Here is a 27524-nt window from a genome sequence, read left to right as displayed (position 1 = left end):
TGAATCCAAATGATTCCTGTCAAATCTGTATCTCGTGATCCTTTCCTAGCGTTGATGAAATTCATGAGGCAGTCGTGCAAGTAGCACTTTGTGCTAGAGCATGGTGAACTGGAGGTAACCTTGAATACTTTTGAAGATACTGTCACGCAATGGCTTCTTTATTGCCTAGCTTCCTGCCAAGAAAGAGCTTGACAATCAACGCACTCTTTTCTGAATTACGTCTCCTCAACTCTATAAAACCAACAAATATGTGAGGAATATAATGCTAGGTCCAGGGAGATTTTAGAGAGGGAGTTCAGAAGAGCTTCTCTAAAACAACGATAGGGACATCCTAAGTACTGTAAAGTTTTATACCCTTCTTTTAGCTTTCCTTAGATAGTTTTATTGTTCAGTGCCGATGGGCCCCGAAAAGATTCGATGTGACGTGCTGCAGAAATGAACGTCTGCAAATCCCAAACCCAATGAGATGGATCTTCCTGTCATCAGGTAACAACACAAACGGATGACATTCCCCAATGCTTCTTCTAGCACAAGGCTTTGCTTTAGCTGCCATGTTTCTGTGATGGATTTCCCTAAAAGCTTTAGATTTCTGTGTCTACGTGAATAAACGGAGCACCACGTAAGTATTAAACTCTTCAGTTCTGGGAAGTGCTGTGCTTACTGTAAACAGCCGAGCGGTTGATTTGAGCATGTGCAACACATCCATCTGCTTCCTGGAAGCATCAGACCTCCTGTGCTGCACATGTGTAGAAAATCTGCAGCTTAGTACGGGAATGCTCTTCTGCTGGTCTGCATCTATAGAAATAGGTGGGATTTAAAGATACTCGGCTGCGGTCAGAAGCCCCGTGCATTAGCTTCTGCTAGTTTTCCAGAAATTCCAAACACAGGAGTGCATGCAGTGTTCCCTGTCCCCACCGTGGGGAATGTGATTTCAAGGCAGAAAATGCCATTTCTGAGGGGAATCTGAATTTACAGCAGCCTTCTTAATATTGGCAGAAGTTGTTCTTTTTATGACCTTGGAAAAAAGGGGGAAGGATTTAAGGCTCTAGAGGCGGTTTTGCATTTCAGGCCAGTGGGAGAAGGTTCTGGTCAACTGTGATGGTTTTATTCTGCATCTCAACAAACGCAAAGCGGATGCTTATTCCATACAGGCAAGCACAGTTAATAGGATGTGGTATGTAACCAAATATATTACATTGATTTATCTCATCCCATGACCCTCTGGAGTCCTATACTGCAAATGTTACAAGACTGGATATAGTCCCATTTGTATTTTAATTGGCAGACTGCCTCTGAAAAGCATGTTACTTGTCACTCAAGATGGAATATGTGTATGACTGATTAGTATACATTTTCTTTTGGGAGAAGTTTGAACCTTTGTAACTGTAGGGAGTGAGAAAATTAAAATATGGTAAATAAAAGTCCTAGATTGGAAGTATTGGTGTAAGAGTAACATTTTCTTATGCCAATGAAGTGAGCTGATTCTTTTGAAAACTGTCTATATATGCCATGATTTTCTCACAAAATTCTCAATTATGCAGAATGTCCACTGTTATCTTGTTTTCATGTGGTTGTGATACTCTGTTTGAAAACCTTTTTTGTGTGTAGAGTAATGAATATGGATGTATTGTGTTTGTCCTCCTAATCTTAGTTGTGCAGTTGAAGTAAAAAAAAGTTCTGTAATGCTTCAGAAGCAACACTGTCGTCTTGGTTTCGTAACATTGCCTCTTTTGGTCATTTACCCTGATTTTGAGAAATGGCCAAGAATATTAAAAAAAAAAACAAACCAAACCCAAAACAAAACAACAAACAAAACCAAACCAAAAAAATCCCTAACACCCCCCCCCCCAAAAAACAACTCCAAACCCCCACACCACCTTTTTATGTGCACTGAATATGTACACCACCACCCCCATTCAAACCCATGAGTTTTGCTCTCAACCTCGGTTTCTTTTTCAATCAGAAAAAATTATTTTTCCTCTTCCTGGAGTTCTGATATTGGCCATTTCCAAAATTCCTAATTTCTATCTGTGCTAGGTGTAAATCTGCCTGCCTTCAATTTATAATGGCAGTGAGATCTGGTGCACCTGCCAGGTTATTGCAGAAGTTGAGGGAAGAAAGTAAAGTTCTTTACAAGAGTTAGTAGAAACTTATATAGCATGCTGAAGTCAGTGTCTTTTTTGTTGTATATCATTTTATAGCCACGAAGACTTGAGATGCCAGCATGGCACTTCACAGATCTCTGGCAAATCCCCTACCCTGGGAGATCTTCCATTGACAGGCAAACAATTAGTGTTTTCAGAAGGCTGCTAACTTGTTAAAGTTGTTTAACAAATGTTGAAGTAGTGTGTGCGCGTTACAGGTGGCAGATGAATTCATCTTTTCAATACGATAATAAAAAGTTCAGTGTGCTTGGCAAATGTCAGGATTTTTCCATTTAAAACAACATGAATGGCAGAATCTATTCATTGAAGAAGGCTGGTGAAAGATTTGCAAAGGACTGGTTTAGTGTGTAAAAGAGCTGGGTTTGTTCAGTCATTTTTTTCAAAATCACATGATCTCCTCTTTGACTTTTGGGTATCTGTAAACTACATACAGAAGTGCTTTTCTAAATCCTACTAAGCACTTACCTAATCTTTGGGTTTAGGTGTCTTTGTAAGTCTGGACATCAGGTTGAGTCTTTTGTGTAAGTGGGACCACTGTTACCCAGAAAATGGGATAGCAGATGGAAATCAAGTTATAAATTTTCTGCTGCCACGTGTTGACTTAGGCATTATTTGAAGGTCACTATTTTGTACAAGACAAAGCTCGGTGAACTTGTACTGATCTTGTGGCAGATGAATTTGCTCTTGTTCCATCCCTGTCTCTTTTTTGGTCTTTACTAGAAAAGTGACTCTCTTTTAGTGAACATATAAAAGCTAGTTTGTCCCTTTAAACGTGAGCACAGTGAAGTCAATATGTGTGTTCATAGGTAGTTTGCTAATATTATTTGTTGATATTAAAAGAAAGAAAAGCAAACGAAGTTACATTTGTATGGGTGCTGTACAAGGGGAAGCTTTTCTTAGGTGCATGTGTCCTTCCAGGTACTCTGTAATTCCCCATCTATGTGCTCTGCTACTTTTTCCATAACTGCCCAGATTGCCCCTATTCTTTATAGTCCCATGAGCTTTCCTTACCCTGGTTTCACTCCCAGCAATCTGACTGTGTAGCTTAGCTAAGAACGAATGACTGCTCTAGAGGACTGCTGGTTACGTACTATCAGTTTATACACGTGAATATAGAATTTAATCATCCTGGACTGACTGTACAGTACAGTACAAGCCACAACTCTCCTCTAAGTCACTGCCTGTTGAAACCAGGAAGGTGTTAGGGGAAAAAAATAAATTACTGCTGCCCTTTCAGACAGACAAATATGAGAGGAGAGTCAGGGCATTACCTTCTCCATAGCTGTATACCCATTACTATGGGGAATACCTAGACAGTTTAAAAGCTACATAGCTCTAACTGCTCTCAGAATATAGGAAGCAGCATTTTATTTCTCCTCATACTCTTCTTTAGCTGAATACAGACAAGGCACAATTTAAGTACGAATGAATATTTTGCTTTTTTAGATTAAAGGGGATTTTACAGTAAGTCAGACAACAGGCCACTAGAAAGATCAGCCTACTGAAGATTGATTTAGATATAGTAGCAGTGCACTAGTACTGTGATCAATTGGACTCTGCTGTGCAGAGACAGAATTGTCTCTTTGTTCCTATCTATTGCTAATAAATACAAGAATGACTGCAGGCTCCAGTCATTCTTGTATTGGAAGAAATGGAAATTTTACTGGTTGAAATTCATGGCTTTTCATCCTAGAGGATTTATAAGTTTTTTTCCATTCTCTCTGATAATAACAGCAGAAATAAGAAATGTTCTGTAGCTGAAAAGGTAAGATTTTGGAACACTGGATGCATCTGTTCTAGATAAGCTATTTTTCACAAAAACTGCATATAAAAGGAAAGGAGAGAAGTAATCCCTCCCCTCCTGGAATTCCAGATTATTATCTTTGTTTTTTTTGTTTCTACGTGCTAGGCTTTTGTAATTATCTGTTGGATCTAGATTTTCATGGCACTTTTTCAGCCAAGTGTTGACATGACTTTGCCAACGGGGATTTCCATTGCTAGCAGTCTTACAAGCTTTATTACATTAAACACAATTTGCAGTCGTTCTAAGTTATGAAAAAATAACTTAGATACTCTTTGTCTTTTTCAAGGAGTAACTGGGTGACCTCTTACAGAGTATTGGTGAGCAATGACAGTCATGCATGGACTGCTGTCAGAAATGAATCTGGAGATGTGGTGAGTATAACGAAACAGATGTTTTATGAAGAGAGCACAGGTGGGAAAGTGGGGACTGTCCCTGTGGAGTTTTGATTTGCCAGATTAGTCAGTGCAAGACTACAAGGCAACATCTCTCAGTGATCCCGCTACTTTTAAGAGCAAATCACATACTATAGAGAGGGACCCAGAATATCCTATATGACAAATCTGCACGTGTCTGCCTATGGATGTGAATGCCACCCTGGCAGTGGCCTTGCCTGTGATGAGACATGTTTCTTGTTGCATGGCCCATGGAAGGGTTTGCGTCAGTCTGCTGGTCCCTGGGGACATCTTGTGCCCATGAGGTGCCTTTTGTTGGAGAGAGGGTGTGGAGCTCTCTGAGGGGCATGGGGGGATTGCGTTCTCTGAAGAGCAGTTTTGGCCTGAGCCACCATCACCCTGGGGCCGTACCAGGTGACTTTATTTGTTTCTGTTACCAAAAGTGCTAAAAGACTTTTGAAGAACTGATCTTGCTATTTCCGTATGTTTGGCCTGCATAGATTTTTGAAGGAAACAGTGAGAAAGAGATCCCAGTTCTCAATATGTTGCCGGTGCCACTGGTTGCACGCTATATCCGTATAAACCCCCGGTCCTGGTTCGAAGAAGGTAGCATCTGTATGAGACTGGAAATCTTAGGGTGTCCTTTGCCAGGTAAGAGTCTTTCTCAGTTGATGTTGACATGGCTGCCTGTGCCAAGACTCAGAAATTTTATTTCCTTTGGATATGTGAGCTTTGTTTGATGTAATGCTTGTCTTTAGTGAGTAGAGTTATGCAGAAAGAAACAAGAAGATCTGTCCGTCTAAACAGATGGTATCAGGATAACTCTTCAAATGCAACAGCATAGTATCTATAAGTGGCTTTATTAATAAAACAAATTGCATGGATGATCTAACAAGATTCCTCTGTTGTTTGGGCTGAAGTGCAATGCAATTAATCTTACTAAGTGCACATGTACTAGAGGCAATAGAATTACATTACAGTCACTTGCAGAAGTCTTAAGCTTCTAAGGCAAGAAAGAACCATCATAATTATGTAGTTTGATTTTTTTAAATTATTATTTCATTGTACAGGCCATAAAATTTCCCTGAATTAATTTGAAGGCAAATACTGTGACTGAACTAGTGCTTATCTTGTAGGGGGAGGGAAGGCAGTTGGGGATGTAAAGAATTTCTAGCAAATTTCAAGTGTTACTGAATCCGGCATGATCCCTGGTAAGTCTCTGGTGAAGGCAAATGGCTCTATCCTTGTTAAAGACTGGAAAAGACACAACCTGATGTTTAGCACAAGCTTCAGGTGTTAGCTGTTTCTCTTATATGAGTGCAAAATACAGTTAGGGTTTTGCTAAACAGTGTATACAAAGTGAAACCTTATACAAGGCCACTTAAAAAAACAAAAGGGCATTTAATACTGCAAATTACAGCAAAGACATGTTTCTATTAAGCACATTGTAAGTAGCCTTATGGTGGATTTGTGTCTACATGTGTATGTACGTATATAAATATTTGAAAAACTGTTTGTTCAAACCTTTTCTAAGTTGCCCACTACTCGTTCCACATCTCTCATCTGCTTTTTTCCCTTTGATCCTAAATTCTGGCACCTTGGGGATAGCTCTCTCTTTTTTTTTGCAGGGGGCAATGAATAGTATTTTCAGAAATACTAGAGCCAGAAAGAGAACTGCCTTTCCAGAGCCTATCATTACTGCTTTAATTGTTCCTGCTGCTCAGAGACTTGCTGCCTCCAATTCCACTGTTGATATAGGGTCTTCACATGCCAAGCAGAGGTAGCCTGATTTTTGTCCTTTAGATATTTAAATACTCATGGAAAAAAAAAACCAAACCCGACCACCAACAATCTGGGGCACGGAAGGGATAATTCTCTGTCAAAGAGAATATGGGGCAAGTATTGTCATAAAACTTAGTCTGTAGGTGTATTAACCATGAAGCAGTGAAGGTTAGCAACACTTAGACAACTGCTTTTCTGGGGCTAACAAACACATCCTGAACTTGAAAGGCAGTGACCAGGGGTGTCCTGTGTATGTGAATATTCATGTTTTCAGTAGGATTCTGATTTATTTCAACCGTGGGTTTAGAAAAATCTAGCTCTGGGGGTTGCTTGTTTCCCATTGTAACTTCTGTCCTGGAGGGGCAATTGCAGAGCCAGTATTTCCCCTCAGCTCTTGAAAGGACTGGTGGGCTGTTGGAGAGCTGTGGTCTATCCCAAATCCCTGTGCGAGTTTGCAGAGGATTTGTTCTCTATAACACAGGGTGTGAGGCTGAAGGAAAAGAGTAGCTTTCTTCAGCATGGTGACTTTCCTGGCATGCAGGACAGGCACAGATGTCTCCAGGGAATAAAAAAGACGACACTCAAACTGTTCTGAAGAGCAATTTGTAGGGAAATTCTCAAAATCCTTTTCTATTCCATAAAACTGTACTTAAAGAGGAAAGAGCAAAAATGTCTATATTTGGAAAGGTGATTTTTATTAAGCACAGCACTGATTTACACTAGTTTCTTATTGGGTATACAACTATATAAGGCCAAATTCTGCTTTGAAGTGTTAGTATTTGTCACCCTTCAGCTTCATGGGACTGGATCAGTGGATGAAGGTGCTATGAGGTGAGAACATATCTGCGCTTCCACCACTGGTGCAATGAGTGCTGTTATGGCTCGTTGCCGGTCTTGGGTTAGCATGGAAACAGCATCAGTGCTTCTTCTTGGTAGTCATTTATTGAGTTAATTGCCTGCAGTGGCTGATTCAGTTTATTCCTGAAAGAAAATACCAGAATCATTCATTGAGAAACACAATGAGAATGGGTGTGTTTATTCAAAATGTAATTGGACTGAAAGAACTAATAGGTTTTGATAGGCTGCTGACCCGTCTTTTTTGCCCAGAAAGAACTGACATTTCTTTCTTCTAGCTCATTTTATTCATCGCACGCAAGGCTCTCAAAACAAAGCTGTTCCCCAGGTTGCAGAGGCCTTTGCATGCACGTTTTCCTCCTGTAGGACATGACTTGTTTTTGCAGTTCCCTGTAACTGGACTTCTTCACCCTTTATTGGTGTCATCTTACTCGTTTCAAGTTAAATAACCGACTGGTTTGGCCATGGGTCCAGCCTCTTTGATAGCACTGCCAAACACTGTATTGACTCCGCAACTAGAAATCAAGGGTTCTTTTCTGACAGAGGTTCCCTCCATAAAAATAAGTCTCCCAAATTCATCAAAATCAGGAGGTGGAGCTCCGTCAGTTCACACACTTCTATCCTTTCCAAAGCTCCAAAACCCTTGAAAAAAGTCACGGGATGCTCAGTTTCCTTGAATACCTGGTGTAGTTTTGATTATATTTACACCATGCGTGTGAACGTACAAGAAATCAAGTTGTCAGGAGGAGCAGTTTGGTCGTGTTTTAGAGCTCCCATGCGCCGTGTCCTCCTGAGGCAATGACCATGCATGGGCAGATGGGGCGTAGGGAAGTACCCCAAGGAAAAAAGTGGGGCTGAAGGAAAGTAAGTCACTCTGCATGACTGTGAATTTCTTTTCCTGTCTTTTAAACTTGTAATGTTAGGGTTTATGTCTTTATTAATCCCTGAATAAATTGAGCAATTTGCATTCAGTCTGTACTCTGTATCAACTCTTCATCATGCAGGCTCACAAGGGAGGGTAAGAAAGGAATACCAGATAAAGAAGAAACCTGAATAAGATATTAATATTCTAGGAAACAATTCTAGCTTGTTAGCACTGGTAGTATGTGATGGAAATGGTTAAAGACAGTTAGGACCCATTCCTGTGGGTAGGGCTCTGTTAATAAAACCTTCTGAATATGCTAGGTGCACTAAAAGATGGACAAATCATGAGAAAACACTATTTAGATAATTGGAAGAGAGAAATTACAGATTATCTAATCGGTATTACATAGGGTGATTGTAATTTTTATCAGTGAAATTCTTATATATTACTCATAACATACATTTTCGGTGTATTGTAGGCTAGTTTTGACAAACAACCTTTTCTAGACTATTACAGTAGCTCTACAAAGAAAACTGTGTTATCCAACTGTGTCAGAACTGTCTTTCAGGCAACAGAAGTGATTTGCTATTTCACCAAAGGAAAAACATTGAGCTGTGGAGGAAAGATGCCAGAAAATCCTACCTATAGAGAGGATCAGTGCTGCCATTTCTTGCTGGGGAAAAAGAGGACAAAAGCACCAGTATTTAATTCCCTCTCCAGTTTCCAGAAATGCTGGTATTTACATAGATGTAGACTGACACTCACAATCTTTTGCAGTTGCCTCAGAGGGATGGATGTACTTTCCTTGCCTGTTCTTTCTCAAACCTAAGGAAAATCAAAAAGAAACTGCAGATGATCAAAAGTACCCAGAGACAGGAGAGAGAAAATTAGCTGAGCTCTTCATGCATTTATTTATACTGCAGAGTATTCAAGGCAATAGGCAATTATTTTAATGCAATAAATTTGTGATGAAATTTAATTTCTGATAATAGTTATATAGAAAACTATCATTGCTATCATGATTATGCCATCACTTTCAACCCAAGATAAAAAATGAACTTTAACAACTCTGTAATGGAGTACTGTGTTTTGCAGTGGATGCATCATTCCGTGCTATTTTCATTGCTTGTCTCTTATTTGCCAGGCTACCCGGTTAAGTCTAGAAGTGTGCTTATTTTGTATAAAACTGACTTTCTACAAGTATCTTTCATGATAAGTGATCATGTATACAGCAGTACTAAATTCAGCGAACTACTTGTGAGAGTAAATTTTTGCTTAGAGTGACAGTCTCTCCTTGTGTTCTGCTTTTATCATTGCAAAAACTAAAACTTAATCTTGGGCAATTTAAAGCTTTTTGGGGAGTTTGCCTGAGCAAAGACTGAATAAAAATGAGACCAAATTAAATAATTCTCCTGGGAAAGGCCAATGTATTATATTTCTCCATACTCATCAAGAGAGATGTGTAACATCCCCCAGCAATGCAGTGGGTGTCATTAAAAGGTTTTCTTTCGTATTTTATTTGTAAAGGTTTTCTTTCATATTGTATTTGTAAAATGAAGTGTATACTATTCTGAAGTATTACTAATCCTCAGAATTACCATTATTATCAGAATCAAACTGTAAGAATTCATTAGAAAGATCAAATGTTGGTAGAAAACCTTAAAGAAGCAACTATTGCAGGTTGAGAGTTTGGGTTTTCTTTTAGCCATTATTATCATTCATTATGCTTAACTGGAATTAGTTGTTTGGTATTGGACTATACATCAACATATATAGAAAAGAATCCATCCATAGTTGAAGAATATTATTTCATTGCTGATTTAATGTGAAATGTTCATGCTCGTGACTGACACGAAATAGATCATGTGGAAGAAAACTTACAATCACCTGATATGTCTGCCAGTGCATTTTTTCAAGATTACACGTGTGATGCCTGTGACATCTTCAATTTTGTGAAGACAAGTCAAATTCACTTATATTATATGGAAATGAAAAAATCAGTCATTTGCAAAATGGCACATTTTTAAGGCAGTCTAAAGGATTTAGACTAGAATATTCTATTAAAAACTTGTCTAAATCACTTGGATTGACTTCATTATCTTGTCCATTTGGAGGACCATATGAGCACCACTTTTGAGCTTGCAAGCTCCATCAGTACAATACCATACGTCTCACGGCAGGACTTCTGTGAGAATGAAGCATATGAACAAATCGTGTTGGGAATGGATGCAAGTTTTACTTACTAAGGGAGAACATTTTGATGATAATATTGTTTTGTGAGTGTTGATTTCATCTTCAAGTTATTGCAAAGCTCACTTCAGACCTTTCAATTACAAAGAACAGAAGTATGAAGGTAACAAGCTACCTCTACCTGCAAACTTAATTAACTCTACTGGTAACGTAAAGATAGGTTAGTGGTAGAAAAACCTAATATATTCCTCTGTATAAATGGGAGTGCCACAGTTTGGCAGGATCTTTTCTCCTTGGAAGAAAGGCTGTCTGAGGTAGTGCCATGAATAAATGAGTGTATTTCAATTCTAATTCTTCTGTGGTTTGAGTTTCTTAGTCTCTTATTCTATGTTTTATAAAAGAAAATAATTTTTGCCAAAGTCTACCTAACTAGCTGTGTGCAAGACTGGTACGCCTTTCTACATTTTAGCTTTTAATTTTCTAATCTGTATTCCTGCTGCAGCAGAAATACAGTGATCGAAGCAGACTCGCAGTAGAGCCTGGCAAAATACGAGTGTTAATTCTCTAGGGAGCTGTCAAATTGTGCAGTTTTTGAGGAAGGACCAGAGATCCAATCATTCTCATTGTACAGCTTTTTTAAGTTTCCACCAACTCTACAGCATTCACAGTCATTCCCATGATATTAATGTTTGATGTATGGAAAAAGTGCCAGACTTTGAAAGGAATGGGATTAAAGTATTAGGAAAAAAGTATCAGTTGCTGTATGTTTTGGCTCGTGGTAATAGAGAAAGCCTTCAACATCTTGGCAGTTTTATGATGTTTATTTTTGTATTTTTACAACAGAGGGATATTTTTACAATGGTGAACATATTCTGTGTGGCATTAAACACATTGTCTCTTTCTAGAAGAAGTGGGTTTTTTATGATTTCCATTTCTCAGTCATCAATACATTAGAGAGTAATTTCCATGCATTAACATGGGTTGACCTTTAAGGGTTTGGCATTCCAGAGTCATCTGCAGGGTTAGTGCAGCATCGTTGCTGTCGGCGGACTTGCATCAATTTAGCCTGGAGTTAAGTTGGAAAGAAGACCTAAAAATGCAGGTGAATTTTATGTGAAACCTAACCCTCTTGATTCTTCAAAACTTTTTTTTTTTAAATAAGCAAATCTTGTTTCCTCACCTGATTAGGCTCTAATTCAAATCCATTTCCAGGTGGTTTTGTGATAGAATAAGTTCTCACTGGAAAGGACAGACTGCATTGAATAACCAGATTTCGTTGAGCCAAGATGGTTTTTTGACATTTTTCAGTCATACTTATAGAGCAGCGTTCAGCTGAGCTTCCAGTATTTCTGCTGTAGATTAGGGAATGGAAGTGAAGACAAGCGTGTGAATGAAGAGTAAATAAGTGCTAAAGAACATGGGTAATGTTACAGCGAAGCTTAATGGAACTTCCATGTTTCATTTCATAAATAACTTAAATAGTTCAAATTTTGCTTTCCTTCCACATAAAAAACCCTAAATACTTTTAGAGTTTCATGGGAAGAATAAGTTAGAGAATTTAGAGGTTACAATGTCAGAAATATGAAGCTTAAAAATGTCGTTATAAGGTATTTTTAAGTGTTATGAGTTTTCCATATTTTCATTAAATGTTGTTGCAGAATAGTATCTATGTATTCCTACTAATAATTATGCTTGTTTTCCCCCCAAAAAATCACCTATCAGTTGTGATACTGTTTAAAAAAATCATTTTTCTTCTCTAGAGACAGTGTCTTTTGGCTGTGTTGCAATGAGACAGGATAACATTTAGGCTTTCATATTTGGCTTTTTCCCAATAATTTTAAACCAAATGAAGATGATTTTGTGCAAAGGGAAACAATTTTTCATAACAGCCTGACAACCACTGGTTTGACAAACAATTACTCAAAATTCCAGACATCCCAGATATGCCAAATTGAAGAATGTGTCTGATGTTTTCCAAATAGACTTGTTTATCTCTAAAAATAGGTCATAATAGATTAGGCTAGGAGCACACATATCAGGAAATATAAAGCTGAGCCCTAACAATCTTGGCCTGTTTTTTTGCCCAGGTGAATGGCCTGGACAGTGAAGGACACAAAGGTTTTTGTTCTGTCCACATGTTCTCCTTTGTGTGTTTTGAAGTATCAAACTATAAATTATATCTGTATAGAAACGGATATGCTGATTTTAAAGTAACAAAGGCCTCTGACTTTCATAAACAGTGCTTAGGAAAATAATCAGGAATTTTTAATATGCACAGTAGATCCTTTCTGTATTTTGCAAGGAGTGCATAGACTCTGAAAATACTCATCAAGAAAACTAAAAGATAATTCCTTGTAATACTAAATTAATCAAGTAGACACAAAACATTTACTGGGGCTTTTTCCTCTGATGTGATTTTTTTCCCACTCTTTTATCTTGCATATGACTCATCATTTTCCAGTGTCTTTTGCCCTCCTCTGTAGCCTAAGGATGCCCTTCTGCTCTTCTGTTGAAGTTTAGTTGTTCGTGCAGAGTAGCTGTCTGGCAAGCTGATGCCTGCTGCCTCCTTGCTTTCGTTTGGATCTATATAGGCTGATTTGTGCAGTAATTAGAAATATTTCAAATTTGCTGTTTCTTTGAGCTTTTCTTTTGAAAACCTGTTTTAAATACATGTAGGACAGTGGAATTCAGATTTCCATGTTCCTTGCATGCGTTATGGCTACGCATCTTTATATCTGAAATTCATAAGCACATGAAAATTCTTTTATTTCTTTTCTCAGACCCAAATAATTATTACCACAGAAGAAATGAAATGACAACCACAGATAATCTGGACTTTAAGCATCACAACTACAAGGAAATGAGGCAGGTAGGCGAAGAGGCTGGTGTGTGACCTCCTGGATGGAGGGTGGATGGGTGCAGGCTTTTGAGCTTTTATGGAGTCTGAATTCTACCTGTTAAAAAGACTATTAAATGGTGCAGTTTATTTAAAAAAATCTTTTTTTTCTGTTTTAATCTATTAAAAGCAACAAACTATTAAAATCCCAAAGTCTTAATTTGTACATCATCTAACCTTAAACAGGTGATGCTACGTGACAGAGGGAGGTTTTACACATAATGTGCCATCATTTTTCTTACACATATATTCGAGTGGTGAATGTTACAGTGGTTTCTCCTTTCAGATTTGACCCTGACTTAGCCACCAGGATTCTCCTATATTTCAGTGGGTTTGGATAGTTAGAATAAACTATAAAAAGTCCAATTCTCTATTCATAGTTATGAAAACCAGCAAAAACTCACCAAAAAAAAACCCACTAAGAAAAAAAAAAAAATCCTCTTAGAATAATTTTAAATCTACTAGCCTTGTTAATCTTGTTCCTTTAACTTTAATTAGGCAACCTTGCTGTTCTTTTTGTTATTATTTTTTAATCTTGCTTCATATCACCACAGGCATAGGTGAGGGTTGTCCTAAAGTAATATTTCTGCCTGCTTTCTCTTCAACTATAAAGATAATATGTTTGGACTTGAAGTGTGTGAATCATTTGCTGTGTGCTGAATTTTCAATGTATTTATACTGCATGAATCACCATTCATTTTTATTGAGCAATTGTGTACTGAGTCACACATTTATTTCGGTAGAGATTTCGTGGCCTATATTTCTTAGCATAAAGATTAGACAAGTAGAAACTCAATTGGCATAATTACTGTCAAGAGCAATAAAATAAAGTGTATTTTAGATTCTCATTGCAGAAAGACAGGTTGGTCAGGTTAGAAATATCTCTGCTTTAAACCACAGCTTTAAACCAGAATATTTTTCCACTTTTCATACAAGTAGAAAAATTGCAACTGTGGCTAAGAGCTGGTCAGTTGTGAGCTGCCTTTGGCTGTGCTTTCCCAATTTCTGGTTTTCTCTGTGTCAAAGCAGTTAATTTGTTTAGAGATCATTGGATTCTAATTGGGTTCTGCTGCTAGTAAGCAGAAGATTGTGGGTTGGGTTCCAATAAGTCTTATATTCCCAAAACTATACTCAGAACTTCATAATATCTTTCCTGAGTGTAAAATGGAACAATAACTGTCAATTTCCAGAGTCAACTTAAACTTAAAAAAAAAAAAATAAAATACCACGCATTATTGTCAGTTTTGTTAGCTGCTTCACTGCCAACCATCTTAGAAAAACGCTGTTCTTTGACGTTATTTATTATAAACACTGAAGAAGGAGGAGGAGAGGGTGTTCCCTGGGCCATGTTTTCGAAGCATTACATTACATTGCAATATGTCAAGTATTTGTGAGAGGGGGATTTTCTCAGTGTCAGATTATTTTAATAGAACTCTCTTTTTAGGAAGATAAATTTTATAGTACCAATTTTTTCTCTTAAAAGAGCACTCAAGAGTCTTCTTTCAGTTGATCGCAACGCTTGCTGTACCTTGTATGCAGAAGTCAGGATTGTCTTACAGTCCAAAATATTTACATGATGTATTCATGCTGTATAGGAAGCTGTTAAAATGGTAGGACAGATATCCCCAGAAATAGTTTGAGATGGACATTTGAGTACAACCTTGTCTTTGAAACAACAAACCCAGGTCATATCTTTCTTAGGAAATAGGATTGTTAATCTTGAAATCCATTTAACTGGATGTGACTCATACCTTTGGACAGGCCAGACTCCAAGTACCCCTGAAATCTTGTGTGGCTCTTCACGGTCAGCTGTGTTTATGGACTTGATGTAACAATAATGCAGAACATTGAAGAGCACAGTATACATTACCAATTGAACAGGTTTATTTGAGGGTTAAACAACCACATGTAGAAGACTGGAGCGATACCCAGCAAACATCCAAGGTTGCATGCAATGCCAGGTTGACAGCCTCTATCTGATAGTCTCCGCGCTCAAGGAGGAGGTTGTTTCTGTTTTGGCTCACAGCAGAACAAGAAATACAGAGGTCTTGGTAGAGTTAGCTTAACAGTTGGATGCCATGATCCTAAGGGTCTTTTCCAACCTAAAGGATCCTATAATTCTATGATCTCCACAGAGGATAAAGAATAGCCCTAACCTGAAAGGCATTGGCTGACAATCCTTTTGCCTCCTCTAAGCGTAGATGGCACCAAGACCTACATTTAACCCACCTTTCCTGCAAAATGGAGGAATTGGACCTTCAGAGGCCAGTTTTGCAGGGCTTCTTCAAAGACTGCACGCAGTCTTTTTCCAGGGCGCTAATAGGGTAAATAATTGGTAGTGACAAACAAATAGGAACTGTCAAATACGAACTGTTAGTGAATGTAATTGTGGAAGTGTTTTACAGTCCTGCTGGTTGTTAATAAAGCCCTGACTGACTGTTATCATCAATTGTCTTTGACAGTTTGTACAAAGCCCAAAGAAAACACTGTGACATTTCAGGTGACCTATTGTGCTGTTTGTACGAAATGAGTATGAGAAAAGCAAATATGAAATATGTTCATTTTCAGTATTGTATTTACATATAAACATTTAACTACATTACTATATCCATACTGTTATCAAAAGAGCCACAGTGAAGTCTACTCCAGAGGCCCTAATTCAGGAAAGGTTCTTTGTTTGATTCGGAAAGTAATCACATGCTTGCAATTAAAGAGATGATGGAGAGTTTACTGAGGCCAATACAAATATTTCCACTGATTGTAATATACTTTGAACTTGGTTCTAGGCATTTTTCTCACTAGTAATGAACATTTAACGTCCTTTTAACTGCTTTCCTAAATTGATGTTCTTGGTACCCTGCGCACACTGAAGTGCCAGGCACATTCGGAAAGCTTCTGCTCTGCAGCTTCATTTTGGAGACAGCTCTGAGAGGACAGGCTCATCTCCCCTATTCCACATTTTGGGAAGCTGCCTGGATGCAGCGATACATCAGGCAGGAGGGATTTTCCTGCAGTTTGAAGAGAGTGTAAGGAGAGGAATTAATAAACACAGGACTGAGACAATAACATTCTTGATACATTGCAGAAAGCTGGGTTTAACCTGCTAAAATAGACCTTTTAATGCGGTATCTGTACTCGTTGGCAGAGTGAAAAAACTAATATTTATCTCTATTGGAGAAAAATGTGGTATCTGATCCAATAAAAATCCGTTTCATCCTCTTGTCAGGAGGACATAAACTAATAATCCTCCCGCAGTAGACCATGGATAAGTTTTGGTCTGTGAGGCTCTAGCTCCATATCCACTGAAAGTATTTTTGGTTCATTATGAGCAGGTTGACCATGATGATTTAAGGCAGTCTGTCTCAAAAAGTTAGTAATTGACTTGTTTTACATTTTATAGTGTTTGATTTAAACAGTGTTTTCTGGCTTCACCTATGTGTTTCAGCTGGAACAACAAATGATGACATCCCCACTTACGTATGCCCAGAATGTTAAAGAGTTCCATGGAAATAGCTGGGTACCTGTAATACCAGCACACTGATGATGATGACTGTGGTGAAAAAAAGTAGATATGAAACTAGACAATACACTGAAAAAGCATAACTGACTATTTTTCAGACAAGTGCTGAGTTTAGATTTGCAAAAGCAATAGTTTCTCAGATCTATATAAAACCAACATGCGAGATGAACAAACGTACAAAAATAACATCTTTTTGGTCTCTTTGCAACATGATTATAAATAGAAGTGATGCCTTTTATGAGAGGAATTTTAATGATGTTCTTCCCAAAGTGAATTGTGTTTCCACTTAGATTTGCTAAATGGTGGCATGGGAATCAGACACATCTAATTATTGCATTTTTTAAATCATCAGCCTTATGATCATCCAATATTGTTTCTAAATTAACACTATGCGAGTAAAGAGTTTTGTTATGCTACAATATTTCTTCAGTAATGTATGCACCCTTGTTTATGAAAAGATTGTCTAATTAATAGTCCCTAGGGTTCCAATTTACTGTAAGGTCCTTATTTCTTTCTTTAATGCTTTCCAATGGAAAAAAAAAAATTGAGACAGATAAATTCTTGTCATTTAGAGCTATTTGCAATAACATCTTATTATTAACACAAAAATTTTCAGTCTTGTTTGTAAATTTTAACATTCACCTGAAATGCCACAGTAAAGTGTGTGTTTGTGGGACAATTTAGAGTCCAGATATACTTACCTGGATCACATCTGTGTATCTTCATCGGTTTAAAACAGACCTACACCCTTAACCATGATCTTCCCTCTGCACTTTAGTAAGCACTCAGGCTATTTGATTATATTTTGACTATGTCATGCAGTATCTGCAGAAACAATGAGTAGCATAGATTTTGATGGTAGGAATCTCTTCAGACCATCTGTTTGCAATTCCATTATTAATTCTATTTTTTGCTGAAACTTGGTAAGCAAAGTCTGAGGAATCTGTTATTTACTAAAGGAGGTATATCCTGTTGAGTTTATGGAGTAATTCAGATTTATATCTATCTCACTATTTTGGCCACATCAACACTGCCTTAACTAACTATTTTGCCATGTGAGATTTCACTTTGTAATACAAGAAGGGTGGGCTTGGTTTCTACCTCAGCAGAGGCAGGTGTAATCAGAATTCACTGGGAAAAATCATTTTTAAGTGGGTGATATCATTCTCTCTTAGTTTGTTTTGAATTAAGTTGCTGCCACATAGGGCAAAGGAGAGAGAAATCTCCCTTACTGGGCAGAATGTGTCTGTGGCAACCTGTAAGGTACGTGCATTGCCATGCTAACACCCTGGGGCATCTCAACTCACTCGGCTATAGTAAATGACAGAGTATGTAGAAGGAAGTGTTAAGGTGGCTAATTATCCTCTATCACATAGAGTTTTCAAAATGTGTTTGGTTGTATAGTAGCAGTGGTTCTGTTGGTTTTATTCCTATTGGACTTCCCCCGCAAGTCCTTAACTGTTTGATAATATTACAAATGCATCTCATGTAAGAAAGATCTTGAACCTCACCTATGCTGTAGTGTTTCAGCAGACTATTCAGCTTGTTCTAGCAGAATAAACATTATTTATGTGAATTACCACACAACATAAATTCATGAACTAAACATAAAGCTTTTACAACTAAGAAATAATCAGAAAAGAAAACAAAGAGGTTTTGCCACAACCAATTTGGAATGAAGTAATTAATCGTGGATCTATTTTGATGCTGCATTGTCTAACTATATGGTTTGTTTTTTTTGTTGGCAGTTGATGAAAACTGTGAACAAAATGTGCCCGAATATCACAAGAATTTACAATATTGGAAAAAGTAACCAAGGACTAAAGCTGTATGCTGTCGAGATTTCTGACAACCCAGGAGAACACGAAGTTGGTTAGGATTTAGTCTAACTAAATCTATTGACGGGTGTTGGGCTGTGGCTTTTTTTTATCCTCATTCTCTGTATCTGCAGTAATTATCACTGATGGAATTATATTCATGGCAGCAAAGATTTCAAATGTATGTGGGAGGAACTTCAGCACTGTATTTCTAAATTGGGAAGAGGAGGGTGAGCACAAATAGAAGGCATTTTGAATGTGGGATCAAATTCTTTAATGATAATGAGTTTTATTCTTTACAATAACTAAAAGTGATTTTTAGTACTGGGGAATGGATTTTAGTTTTGGGGATTTATGTAGCTTTGGATAGAAATTTACCTTTTTTTTTTATATGGGTGAATGCATTGCAAGCAAGGACAGGTCAAACCTCACAAATCATCTTTCACTGCTGAGTATTGGGGTACAACTTCCTACGGTGATATAGTTCTTCAGAATAGAAACTCATTCAGTCTTTGGCCCTTCTGTGGAGAAAAATGAACGGTGATAGTGTCTGAGGCAGCTGTGAGAATAGAGGTCTCTTGTGCTTTGCCGTGTCCATAAATACCCTGATACGTGTTCATCCCATGCAAGGGAGAGTGCTGCAACATGCTCCTAAGACATCTCTCCTTTGCCATAAGGGATGGAGCACAGTAGATGTAATCTCTCCATAGACTTGGTGTTGACCTGACTACAGTCTCTGAATGTCAGATGTTAACACCAGAATAATTCATCTGATCTGCTCTGTCCGCTTACCTATTTTTGAGAGTCCTGCAGAAAATGCAAGGAGTGTGTCATGGGCCAGACAAATTGGGAGGGTGGATCCAGCCACAAGCCGTAGCTTGGCCAGTTCAGGTCTGTCCTGTTAATGTTTGCAAGTGTTTAATTCATACAAAGGACAATGAAATTACAGGGATTTTTTTTAATAGCTGGCACTATTCCTAATAATCTCTGAAGTATTTCGTAATTGAGTCCAAGTATTGTGCCATTCACTATAACCTTGAAAAATATATGTGAACCTGTTTTTTGATAAATGAAGGAAAAGGAGCGTGTGAAGTCAGAGATCAATTATGTACAGTTACTGGCTGTTACCTTTTAAGAGCCTTAACATCTGTCGCAAAGAACTACTAGCGATGTATTTTTTCATGTTATTTTTAGACTATCGGAACTTTTAAAATCTGCCTGTAACATGCTGAAATTGTGAGTATAATTAAAAATGCGTTTCATGCAAAATGGGTTTTGGGGGTTTTATACGGTAGCTTGAGATATCACTTACACATAAGCCCATTCTTCTAAAATAGCAACAGAAAGTAGTTATTTGTTTCTGTACAGTTACATTTTCATCTATCATTTGTTCAGTTAAAACATTTTTCCAACTCTCCTTAAGCGAAATGTTGCTGATTGACATCAATGAAATTTGGTTAGATATTTGATTTGCTGCTCTGACACCACTTCTGCTCCATATGCTTTCAACAGGTGAACCAGAATTTCGGTACATTGCAGGAGCTCATGGGAATGAAGTGCTTGGACGCGAGCTAATCCTTTTGCTAATGCAGTTTATGTGCCAGGAATACCTGGCTGGGAACCCACGCATTGTACATCTCATTGAGGGTACCAGAATCCACCTCCTGCCCTCAGTCAACCCAGATGGATATGACAAGGCATATAAAGCGGTAATATGATTGTGGATATATCAAGGAGTTATTTTACGTCTATTAGATGAATGAAACATGCTCCTGTTGTCATATTTTTTTTTCAAAGATCATATTTTACAAGCAATCAAAATAAAAAAAAAAACCAAACACATCAAAGCAAACACAAACCACTGAAACATCTTTCTTGGGGAAAAAAAAGCTGAAAGAAACAGTATTTATGTGACATTGGCTAACAGGAAGATGTGTATAGAAAGGAGGGTCACAAAGACTGCCAGAACAAACCATACCGAGGTGTATAGATCAATGGGAACACCATTATGGAAAATGGAAAATTCATGCAGTCTGTTTCTCATGAGAAACCAAGCTAAGCACATGAAAATTTGCATTCCTCCGCAGCTGAAATTTAATAGCGCATCTTTAAGGAGAGCACAATGTGTTGGGCATTGTAAGAATTCAGTCTGGAAGAAGACAGACACCAGGAGGAAAAATTGCAGGGGCTGGTCAAATATACTGGAAAGTCTTCCAGGGCAGTCCGTACAAGACTGGAATACAAAATTTGCACTCACAGCCGTGGAAGGGAATATATGCTATCTCCATTGCAACCCACAGGAAAACCAGTCTTACATAGAAACCTTGAAAACAAACCAGAATATTTTGGCTAACCCCAAGTAATTTTTCATGGGCTTTGCTTCACCTCATTCAAGGTTTCGTACAAAATGAAAAAAAAGCCAATTATTCACTTCAGTTAATTAAATAATTCATCCTTTCATTTTTCTGTATAGAATTCTCTCTGACACATCCCCAAATACTTTGCTGAGGGCTCACAGGTTGTATTCTGAATGATATTTTTTCTGAATGATATTTTTTCTCCCTTTTTCTTTAAACCTAAGGGTTCAGAATTAGGGGGCTGGTCTTTAGGACGATGGACTCAGGACGGCATTGACATCAACAATAATTTCCCTGATTTAAACTCTTTGCTCTGGGAGTCGGAAGATCAGAAGAAGAGTAAAAGAAAAGTTCCAAACCATCACATCCCGATCCCTGACTGGTACCTGTCTGAAAATGCCACCGTGAGTAAGACCAGAGAGCAGGGAACACAAAGGCTGGGGCATGCTGGAAGAGTGAGCTTTGCACTTCTCAAGAAATTAGTAACTTGTGGGTGAAGTTACATACCTGACCTAAGCTACTTGTCTAGGCTTCCTTGTCAGGAAATAAAAACGTGCCACAAAAGTACCATTCACCCCCATATTTTAGAGGCAGCCCTTGGGAAGGGAAATGCTGCCTGGAGGATTCTCTTTTCCCTTGGCAATTCCGAGAACCTGGAGGACTCGATACCCAACTTCTAGGCAGCAGCAGGTAGACAAAGAGAATCCCACCGCAGGGCTCAGTCCTGTGAATTGGTCTTCTCCCTAGTTTTGCGACGTAGATGAGCTCTTTGCAAACTCAGTCACCATACAGATTTCTCCTGGGGTTTTCTTATTTATTCTTACTTGCAATATATTCTTATCTGAAATAACACTCCAAATGCTGTGAGGCATATGCAAAACCAATGCAGTGGCTTATGCTAAAGTCATTTATTGGATCGTAGTGCCAGAAATTTAATTATTTTTTTTTACGTGGCCTTTTAAATATAATGCAACTATTGCTAGTGGCTGAGATTCCCCCAGTTTGAGGGGAAGGCACTTAACTGTGGCAGTTCTGTGGGCTTTAGAAATAGTTCTGTGTTTAAAAACCCTTATTTCAAAAACTCATTTCAGCCGATGGCAGAGGGAGCAATGTCATGGTCTGACATCTCTGTCGGTTGCTGCTCTTGGCCTCACTCTACATAGATGTTCCTGCTGCATAAATTACTAACATTAAGGTTTTGTTAGGGTTTTTTATGCACAGCTGGCAGGCACTGTAATGTAAAGAAGCCCTGCGCCTTGGCCACATCTCTTGTGCTGGCTACTCACGCCACGCTAAGAAACTCACAGCAGGACTCCTGCATCTGGTCTACCTTTGAAACAAGATTATCAGATTTCACAGGTTGAGTCAAAGCTGCTGTTTCTTTTTTTCCTCCCAGGTGGCAGTTGAGACACGGGCAATAATAGCGTGGATGGAAAAAATTCCTTTTGTGCTGGGCGGCAATTTGCAGGGAGGAGAGCTGGTGGTGGCGTACCCCTACGATATGGTGCGATCGATGTGGAAAACCCAGGATTACACTCCTACCCCAGACGACCACGTCTTTCGCTGGCTCGCGTATTCCTATGCCTCCACGCACCGGCTGATGACAGATGCGAGAAGGAGAGCGTGTCACACAGAGGATTTCCAAAAGGAGGATGGCACTGTTAATGGAGCCTCCTGGCATACTGTGGCGGGAAGTAAGTGTCTGTAGAAACTGTAATTAGCATTACCTTGCTAAATATAATAATGCCATCGCTGCCTGGTGTACCTTGCAGAGGCGGTGGTGGTAAAACATGTGCCCTAGGAGGAATATTTCCCCAGGTGAAAGTCTGTTTGCTGCACTTCATCAAGTATCAGAGGACTGAAAGAAATTGTGTCACTAAGACCTGGTGACCATTTCATTTACTATGGAGGTTTCCAAAAGTGCATCTGCAATACATTAGTTTTATGGATTCTGTACCTTCAAGATGATTTGCTAGGAGAAAAGCAACCCAGTCCAAACCCGCTAGCAAGGGGGAACCTGTCAGCCTTTGCCATCTCACAGGGTGCCAACAGAAAACTGCTGCTGAATATCAAAGGTAACCAGTGTCAGAGCTGAAGCAGCAACTCCAAGGCGAGATTCCAGTGGCCCTTAGATAGGAAAATCACAATTTCAGCCTCATTCTCATTGAACTTGGTCACAGATCAGCCCCCGCTTGCATTCACTTTGAGTTGTAAAAACATGCCATAAAAAGCTGCTGCTTGCCTGCTACCGTCCTGTTTTTAAAAGACCTGGACATCCTTATAATGAAATTTTTCATGGGCTCCATAGGCATTTCTGCTGCCAGAATAAATTGCAGACTGCACCATTCACCTTATGCCCAAGCCTGTCACCCCGCTAAGGAGCATGAAGGGGAAGCCGTGTCCTGTAGTGCAGACAAAGCATCAATTTCCAGGAAAGCCCCATTAGAAGCACATTTTTAACAGCAATAGGCACGGTTATCTCTATGGGTGTACACTTTGAGCAGGCTCAGAATCAGGGACTCTGCTGATCCATCAGAATTCTGCTCAAAATTTTTGGTTTTTGTAAGTACATCAGTTAGACAACATATTCTATGAAATTAAGAAATGAGCTGTGCATCTGCCATCACTTGAATAATAATAGGAACAACTGCAGCAGTAATGGCAAACAGATGCAAGCGAGTGTCTGTGCAGACCACTTTTTACTGGCGCTGGCTTGTGTTTGTAACTTGCAGGTAGTTTCACTGCATAAACATTTCTAAATGTTGGACATGGCTTTTATGGCTTTTACGTTGGCCCGTGTAAAGTTAATGCTGGCCAGCCTTTAAAGGCTAGAGCCAAGAATTAAATTTTCAAATATTTTTTCAGGAGGTTAAAAAGTGCTGGCTGAATTCGGGGGGAAGATTGAACTCAGATCACAAGGCCAATGCCTGACAATACACTTCTATGCATTTCTGCAAATTCTAAAATAAAATCTGAATGCTAACTTGACTGCTTAATTACCTAATTTATGAGTTTAATTTTCCTAAGTGCTATAAGAAACATGATTATAAATCGATCCAGAAAAGATGACATTGGCCATGTCACTAACAGCTGTCACATTAAGTTACATTAAGTAATGATGTACAATATAGATGCTGAATTGTATCTTGATTTCTTAGTAACAATTGCATATTGGATTTGGTTCATCTGATTTGTTTTATTGCTTTATAATGTTACTCATTATGCTTTACATCCTGCTCTCTTACATTATAGTAAGACTTCCAAGATTGTCTTTGAGAAAAATGCTCGGATACTGCTTTTGCTTTCAATTCTTTACACCTTGGACTCCAGACTAAACCTCAAAAGATGTGGTTTGCATTTGAGCTCAGCCTCCAACCTGCAGGATGGTTTTAGGCTTCTTCTCTACTTAGACAAATGGGAGAGAGCGATTTGTATTGCAGATATATATACATGCGTACATATATATGTATTGCAGCTGGTAGTTAACCAATGGCACCTTGTAAAGGGTTGTCCAAATACAGTTCCAGATTTGAAGACAAATTTCTCCTATATTTTTTCACTCTGTAATTCCATGACTGTACAGATGTAGCTGTATAGCTCACTCCACTTTTTCTATTTCTTTACCTTTTAGATCAACGTGTAACAATTTTTCTTCTCCTAAACTAAACCCCTGCTTACTGAACGACTGACCTGAAGGTGACCCACCACTAGATCCCTTGCAGAAAGCTCCCCGCCTGTCCTTTGGTGTGGGTGCCATCTCCTTGCTGTACCACAACTTGAAGCTGTCCGTCCTCTCTCCCCTCATCCACCTGCTGCCTGGCCTTGCAGTGATCATACATATAAACTTTTCACTGCTCATGCCATGGGAAAATTTATAAGGGATTTTTCTAATTCTTTTTCAGCACCAGAGAGTCCCTAGAGAATTATGTGCACCACAGATATCTTGCACAGATATCGAACATCTCCATGTGCCTTTGAAACCCAGCCATACTATTTCCTGCACGTATTTTGGACTGCAATGAGTGCAAGTTCTTCAGCAATTTTATATATAACACTTCTGCACTGGTTGAACTGCTCAAAGGCAAAGAACAGATGAATTTAATTTCATTTCCAGTGTTTTCAAGGCTGGATTTGCATGTTCAGGCGCTACGCGAAGAGTTGCTCTTGGCAACGTTAAGCCATTTTCTTAAATACATGTATTAAAACGGAGCAATTACTGTGTATTGCAAAACATTTCACAACAGATTAATCAGGATGCGATAGAGTATGTGAGGGGAAAATAATTGTGGCTGTTTCTCAAATGGAGGGGAAGCAAGTTTATGCAGAGTAGCATATGCCACTGTCTGATATTTAGGCTTTCCTCATCAACAAAAGTGTAAAGCTTAACATCTGTATTATATAATCCTCCTGCTCTGCATCCAGAAGGCACTGAGGGCTCGTTAAATACTTGACTACCGCTCTATGGTAATTGGACAGGACTTGGGGTTTTTTTTAACTCTTTTCAATCACAAGCACTCAGTGAAGGCAATTCTTGCTAATCTTTAAAATATAACAATTTTAATTTATAACAATTTTAAAATATAACAAATATAACAATTACTGATCGCTTATTAATGGGTTTTAAAATATTTTTTATTAGAACTGCAGGTGGAATGAGAAATGAAGTTCACATCATTTCCTTCTGTAATGTTCGTGTACTGTATCATGTTATCGGTGTGATTGAGGAGAACTAACAAATGGAATTTCCCAAAGGAAAAATAATTGTGAGAAACGGGAGAGAAACCTGTAAAATGGCAATGTTTGAGATCTGTATCTAAATACAGTCTTCCTTAGTGCTCAGGACCTTTGCAAAGGTCACAGCGCTCTCTGTAACATGGACTTAAACCACCGCTCCTCAGAGGTCAGAGGCCCTGAGGTTCCTGGGTTTTGATTAGGACATATTTCTGATGGAAATTGCTATTGCAGAGCCACGGTGCAGATTCCAGTCCTCTGCAAAGCCGTAATAGGGAGAAAACAGAATAGATCCTTTCATTCCTTACAAGCTAACAGATGCCATATATAACTTAAAAGAATTATTACTACCTTGATTTTTCTGGCTTTCCTATCATTTAGAATACTGATGTGGGAAAACATTTACACTGAGAAACTATCTCATCAACTGCTCTGATAAATCACTTTTACATAACAATGACTGTGTGCACATTGCTCTGTGTCCTGGCATTTAGGGTTGTATAAATTCAGTTAATGGCTGTGCATCCACGCAAGCTAACGTAGACTCATCCCATTTTTGCCCAGAACAATCGTAAGTGAGAGCTGCTCCACGGGAAAGTGTCCAGCATTAGTGAAGTTTCGTGCTTTCTTAAAAGCAAAGCACAAGTTTTTTGCTGTAAAGAGAGACCTTTCCTAACATCTTGTGGTTGTGTCCCCTTCTTCTCCACCAATATAATAGAAACATTACCTGGAATGACTTTTTGTTTGTTTTCTGCTAAATCTGTATTTCCTTTAAGTTTTGTGATGGCGGAAGGATGCTGCTCTTTGCAGCAAAGGGATTGGGGATGCGGTGCTGGGCTGACACAGTGGCCCGTGCTGTCACGGTGCAATCCTGTGTCCTCTGTTTTGAACATATTGATGGGACGCTGTCTTTAGAAAGTCTTGTTTTGTTAAATGTATAGCTCTGGTGTTACTCTGGTGCTTTGCTATGGGAGATGTGGCATTTCTAAAAATCTTTTGTCCTGCCAGGTCTGCTGACTAAGGCAGCTAAATAAATACCCAGTTAGTGTTTAAATAAGTTCTGTATTACTTTGCATAAAATAATCAGATCTGATCAATAGATTAAAAGAGGATATAAAATTGTTTCTTTTTTACCCCCTATTGACAGGCATAAATGACTTCAGTTATCTGCACACTAACTGCTTTGAGCTATCCATCTACGTTGGCTGTGACAAGTATCCCCACGAGAGCGAGTTGCCTGAAGAATGGGAAAACAACCGCGAGTCCCTGATTGTTTTTATGGAACAGGTATTCAACAGAAGAGTAACTTCTGAATAACTTGATGACTCCTTTTGGATTGGAAGGGAGTTTAAGGTTTCCGATATTTTTCTTGCATGGCTAATTACATGACTGTTGGTATTTGTGATAGAAACCTTACCTACGAGCAATACTGGCATATCACTTCAGCCAGGCTGTTTTGACTTAGGAGAATAAAATAATGAAGCTTGTCAAAATTTGGCATGAGTGCAGAGCTTGCTAGAAAGGACTGCCAGAAAAAGACCTTACGTCTGCTGTGTTATCTGCTCGTTTTATCTATCTTTTGAATTTGATGCCTCAGGAATCCTAACAGAATTTGTAAAGCTGATTCACAAGGAGCTAATGCCTGGGAGGCTGATACTGGGTTAATAATGATATTTCAAAACTGTGTGAACCATAAAGTAGGAATATAATACCTGTAATTCACATATGGAATTAATGATTTATGATATCTTGCTAATGATGGTACTGTTCATTGCTGTGCAATATTTGTTTGTTTATTCTCTCAATAGGTCCATCGGGGCATCAAAGGCATAGTAAAAGATGTGCACGGAAAGGGAATCCCAAATGCTGTTATTTCAGTAGAAGGTGTTAACCATGACATTCGCACAGGTAAAAAAAACAATACCAAACCCCTAAACATCAGTGCAAATGAACAGATTTATTTAAAATTTTTGTTTAAAAACAAAATACAGAACCTCGTTGCATCTTTGAACTCTTTTCTGCGAAAAGCCAGCAGATAGTAGACAGTCTAAGGAGAGTGTTGCAGAAGGAGCGGCACATGAAGAGGGAGTCACCTCTTTCCACGGTGCAGCTGGGTGGACAAGAACAGGATTCTGCCTTTCCTCTCTACC

The 27524-nt window shown here is 38.6% G+C and overlaps 1 protein-coding gene across 1 annotated transcript in view; it reads left to right on the top strand.

The window, feature by feature from the left end:
- CPXM2 (carboxypeptidase X, M14 family member 2) overlaps positions 1 to 27524 on the top strand; it is a 79465-nt gene that overhangs the window by 42108 nt on the left and 9833 nt on the right. The window contains exons 4-12 of the mRNA XM_009915062.2: positions 4256 to 4340; positions 4862 to 5012; positions 12834 to 12922; positions 18218 to 18341; positions 19799 to 19995; positions 20868 to 21047; positions 22040 to 22337; positions 26522 to 26661; positions 27183 to 27282. Coding sequence (XP_009913364.1) covers positions 4256 to 4340; positions 4862 to 5012; positions 12834 to 12922; positions 18218 to 18341; positions 19799 to 19995; positions 20868 to 21047; positions 22040 to 22337; positions 26522 to 26661; positions 27183 to 27282 — 1364 coding nt within the window. The remainder of the gene's footprint in view (positions 1 to 4255; positions 4341 to 4861; positions 5013 to 12833; positions 12923 to 18217; positions 18342 to 19798; positions 19996 to 20867; positions 21048 to 22039; positions 22338 to 26521; positions 26662 to 27182; positions 27283 to 27524) is intronic.

Source organism: Haliaeetus albicilla, chromosome 11 (genome assembly GCF_947461875.1).
Source record: "Haliaeetus albicilla chromosome 11, bHalAlb1.1, whole genome shotgun sequence".
In the NCBI taxonomy this organism is placed as follows: Eukaryota; Metazoa; Chordata; class Aves; order Accipitriformes; family Accipitridae; genus Haliaeetus; species Haliaeetus albicilla.
This window is presented reverse-complemented; position numbering and strand designations above follow the sequence as displayed.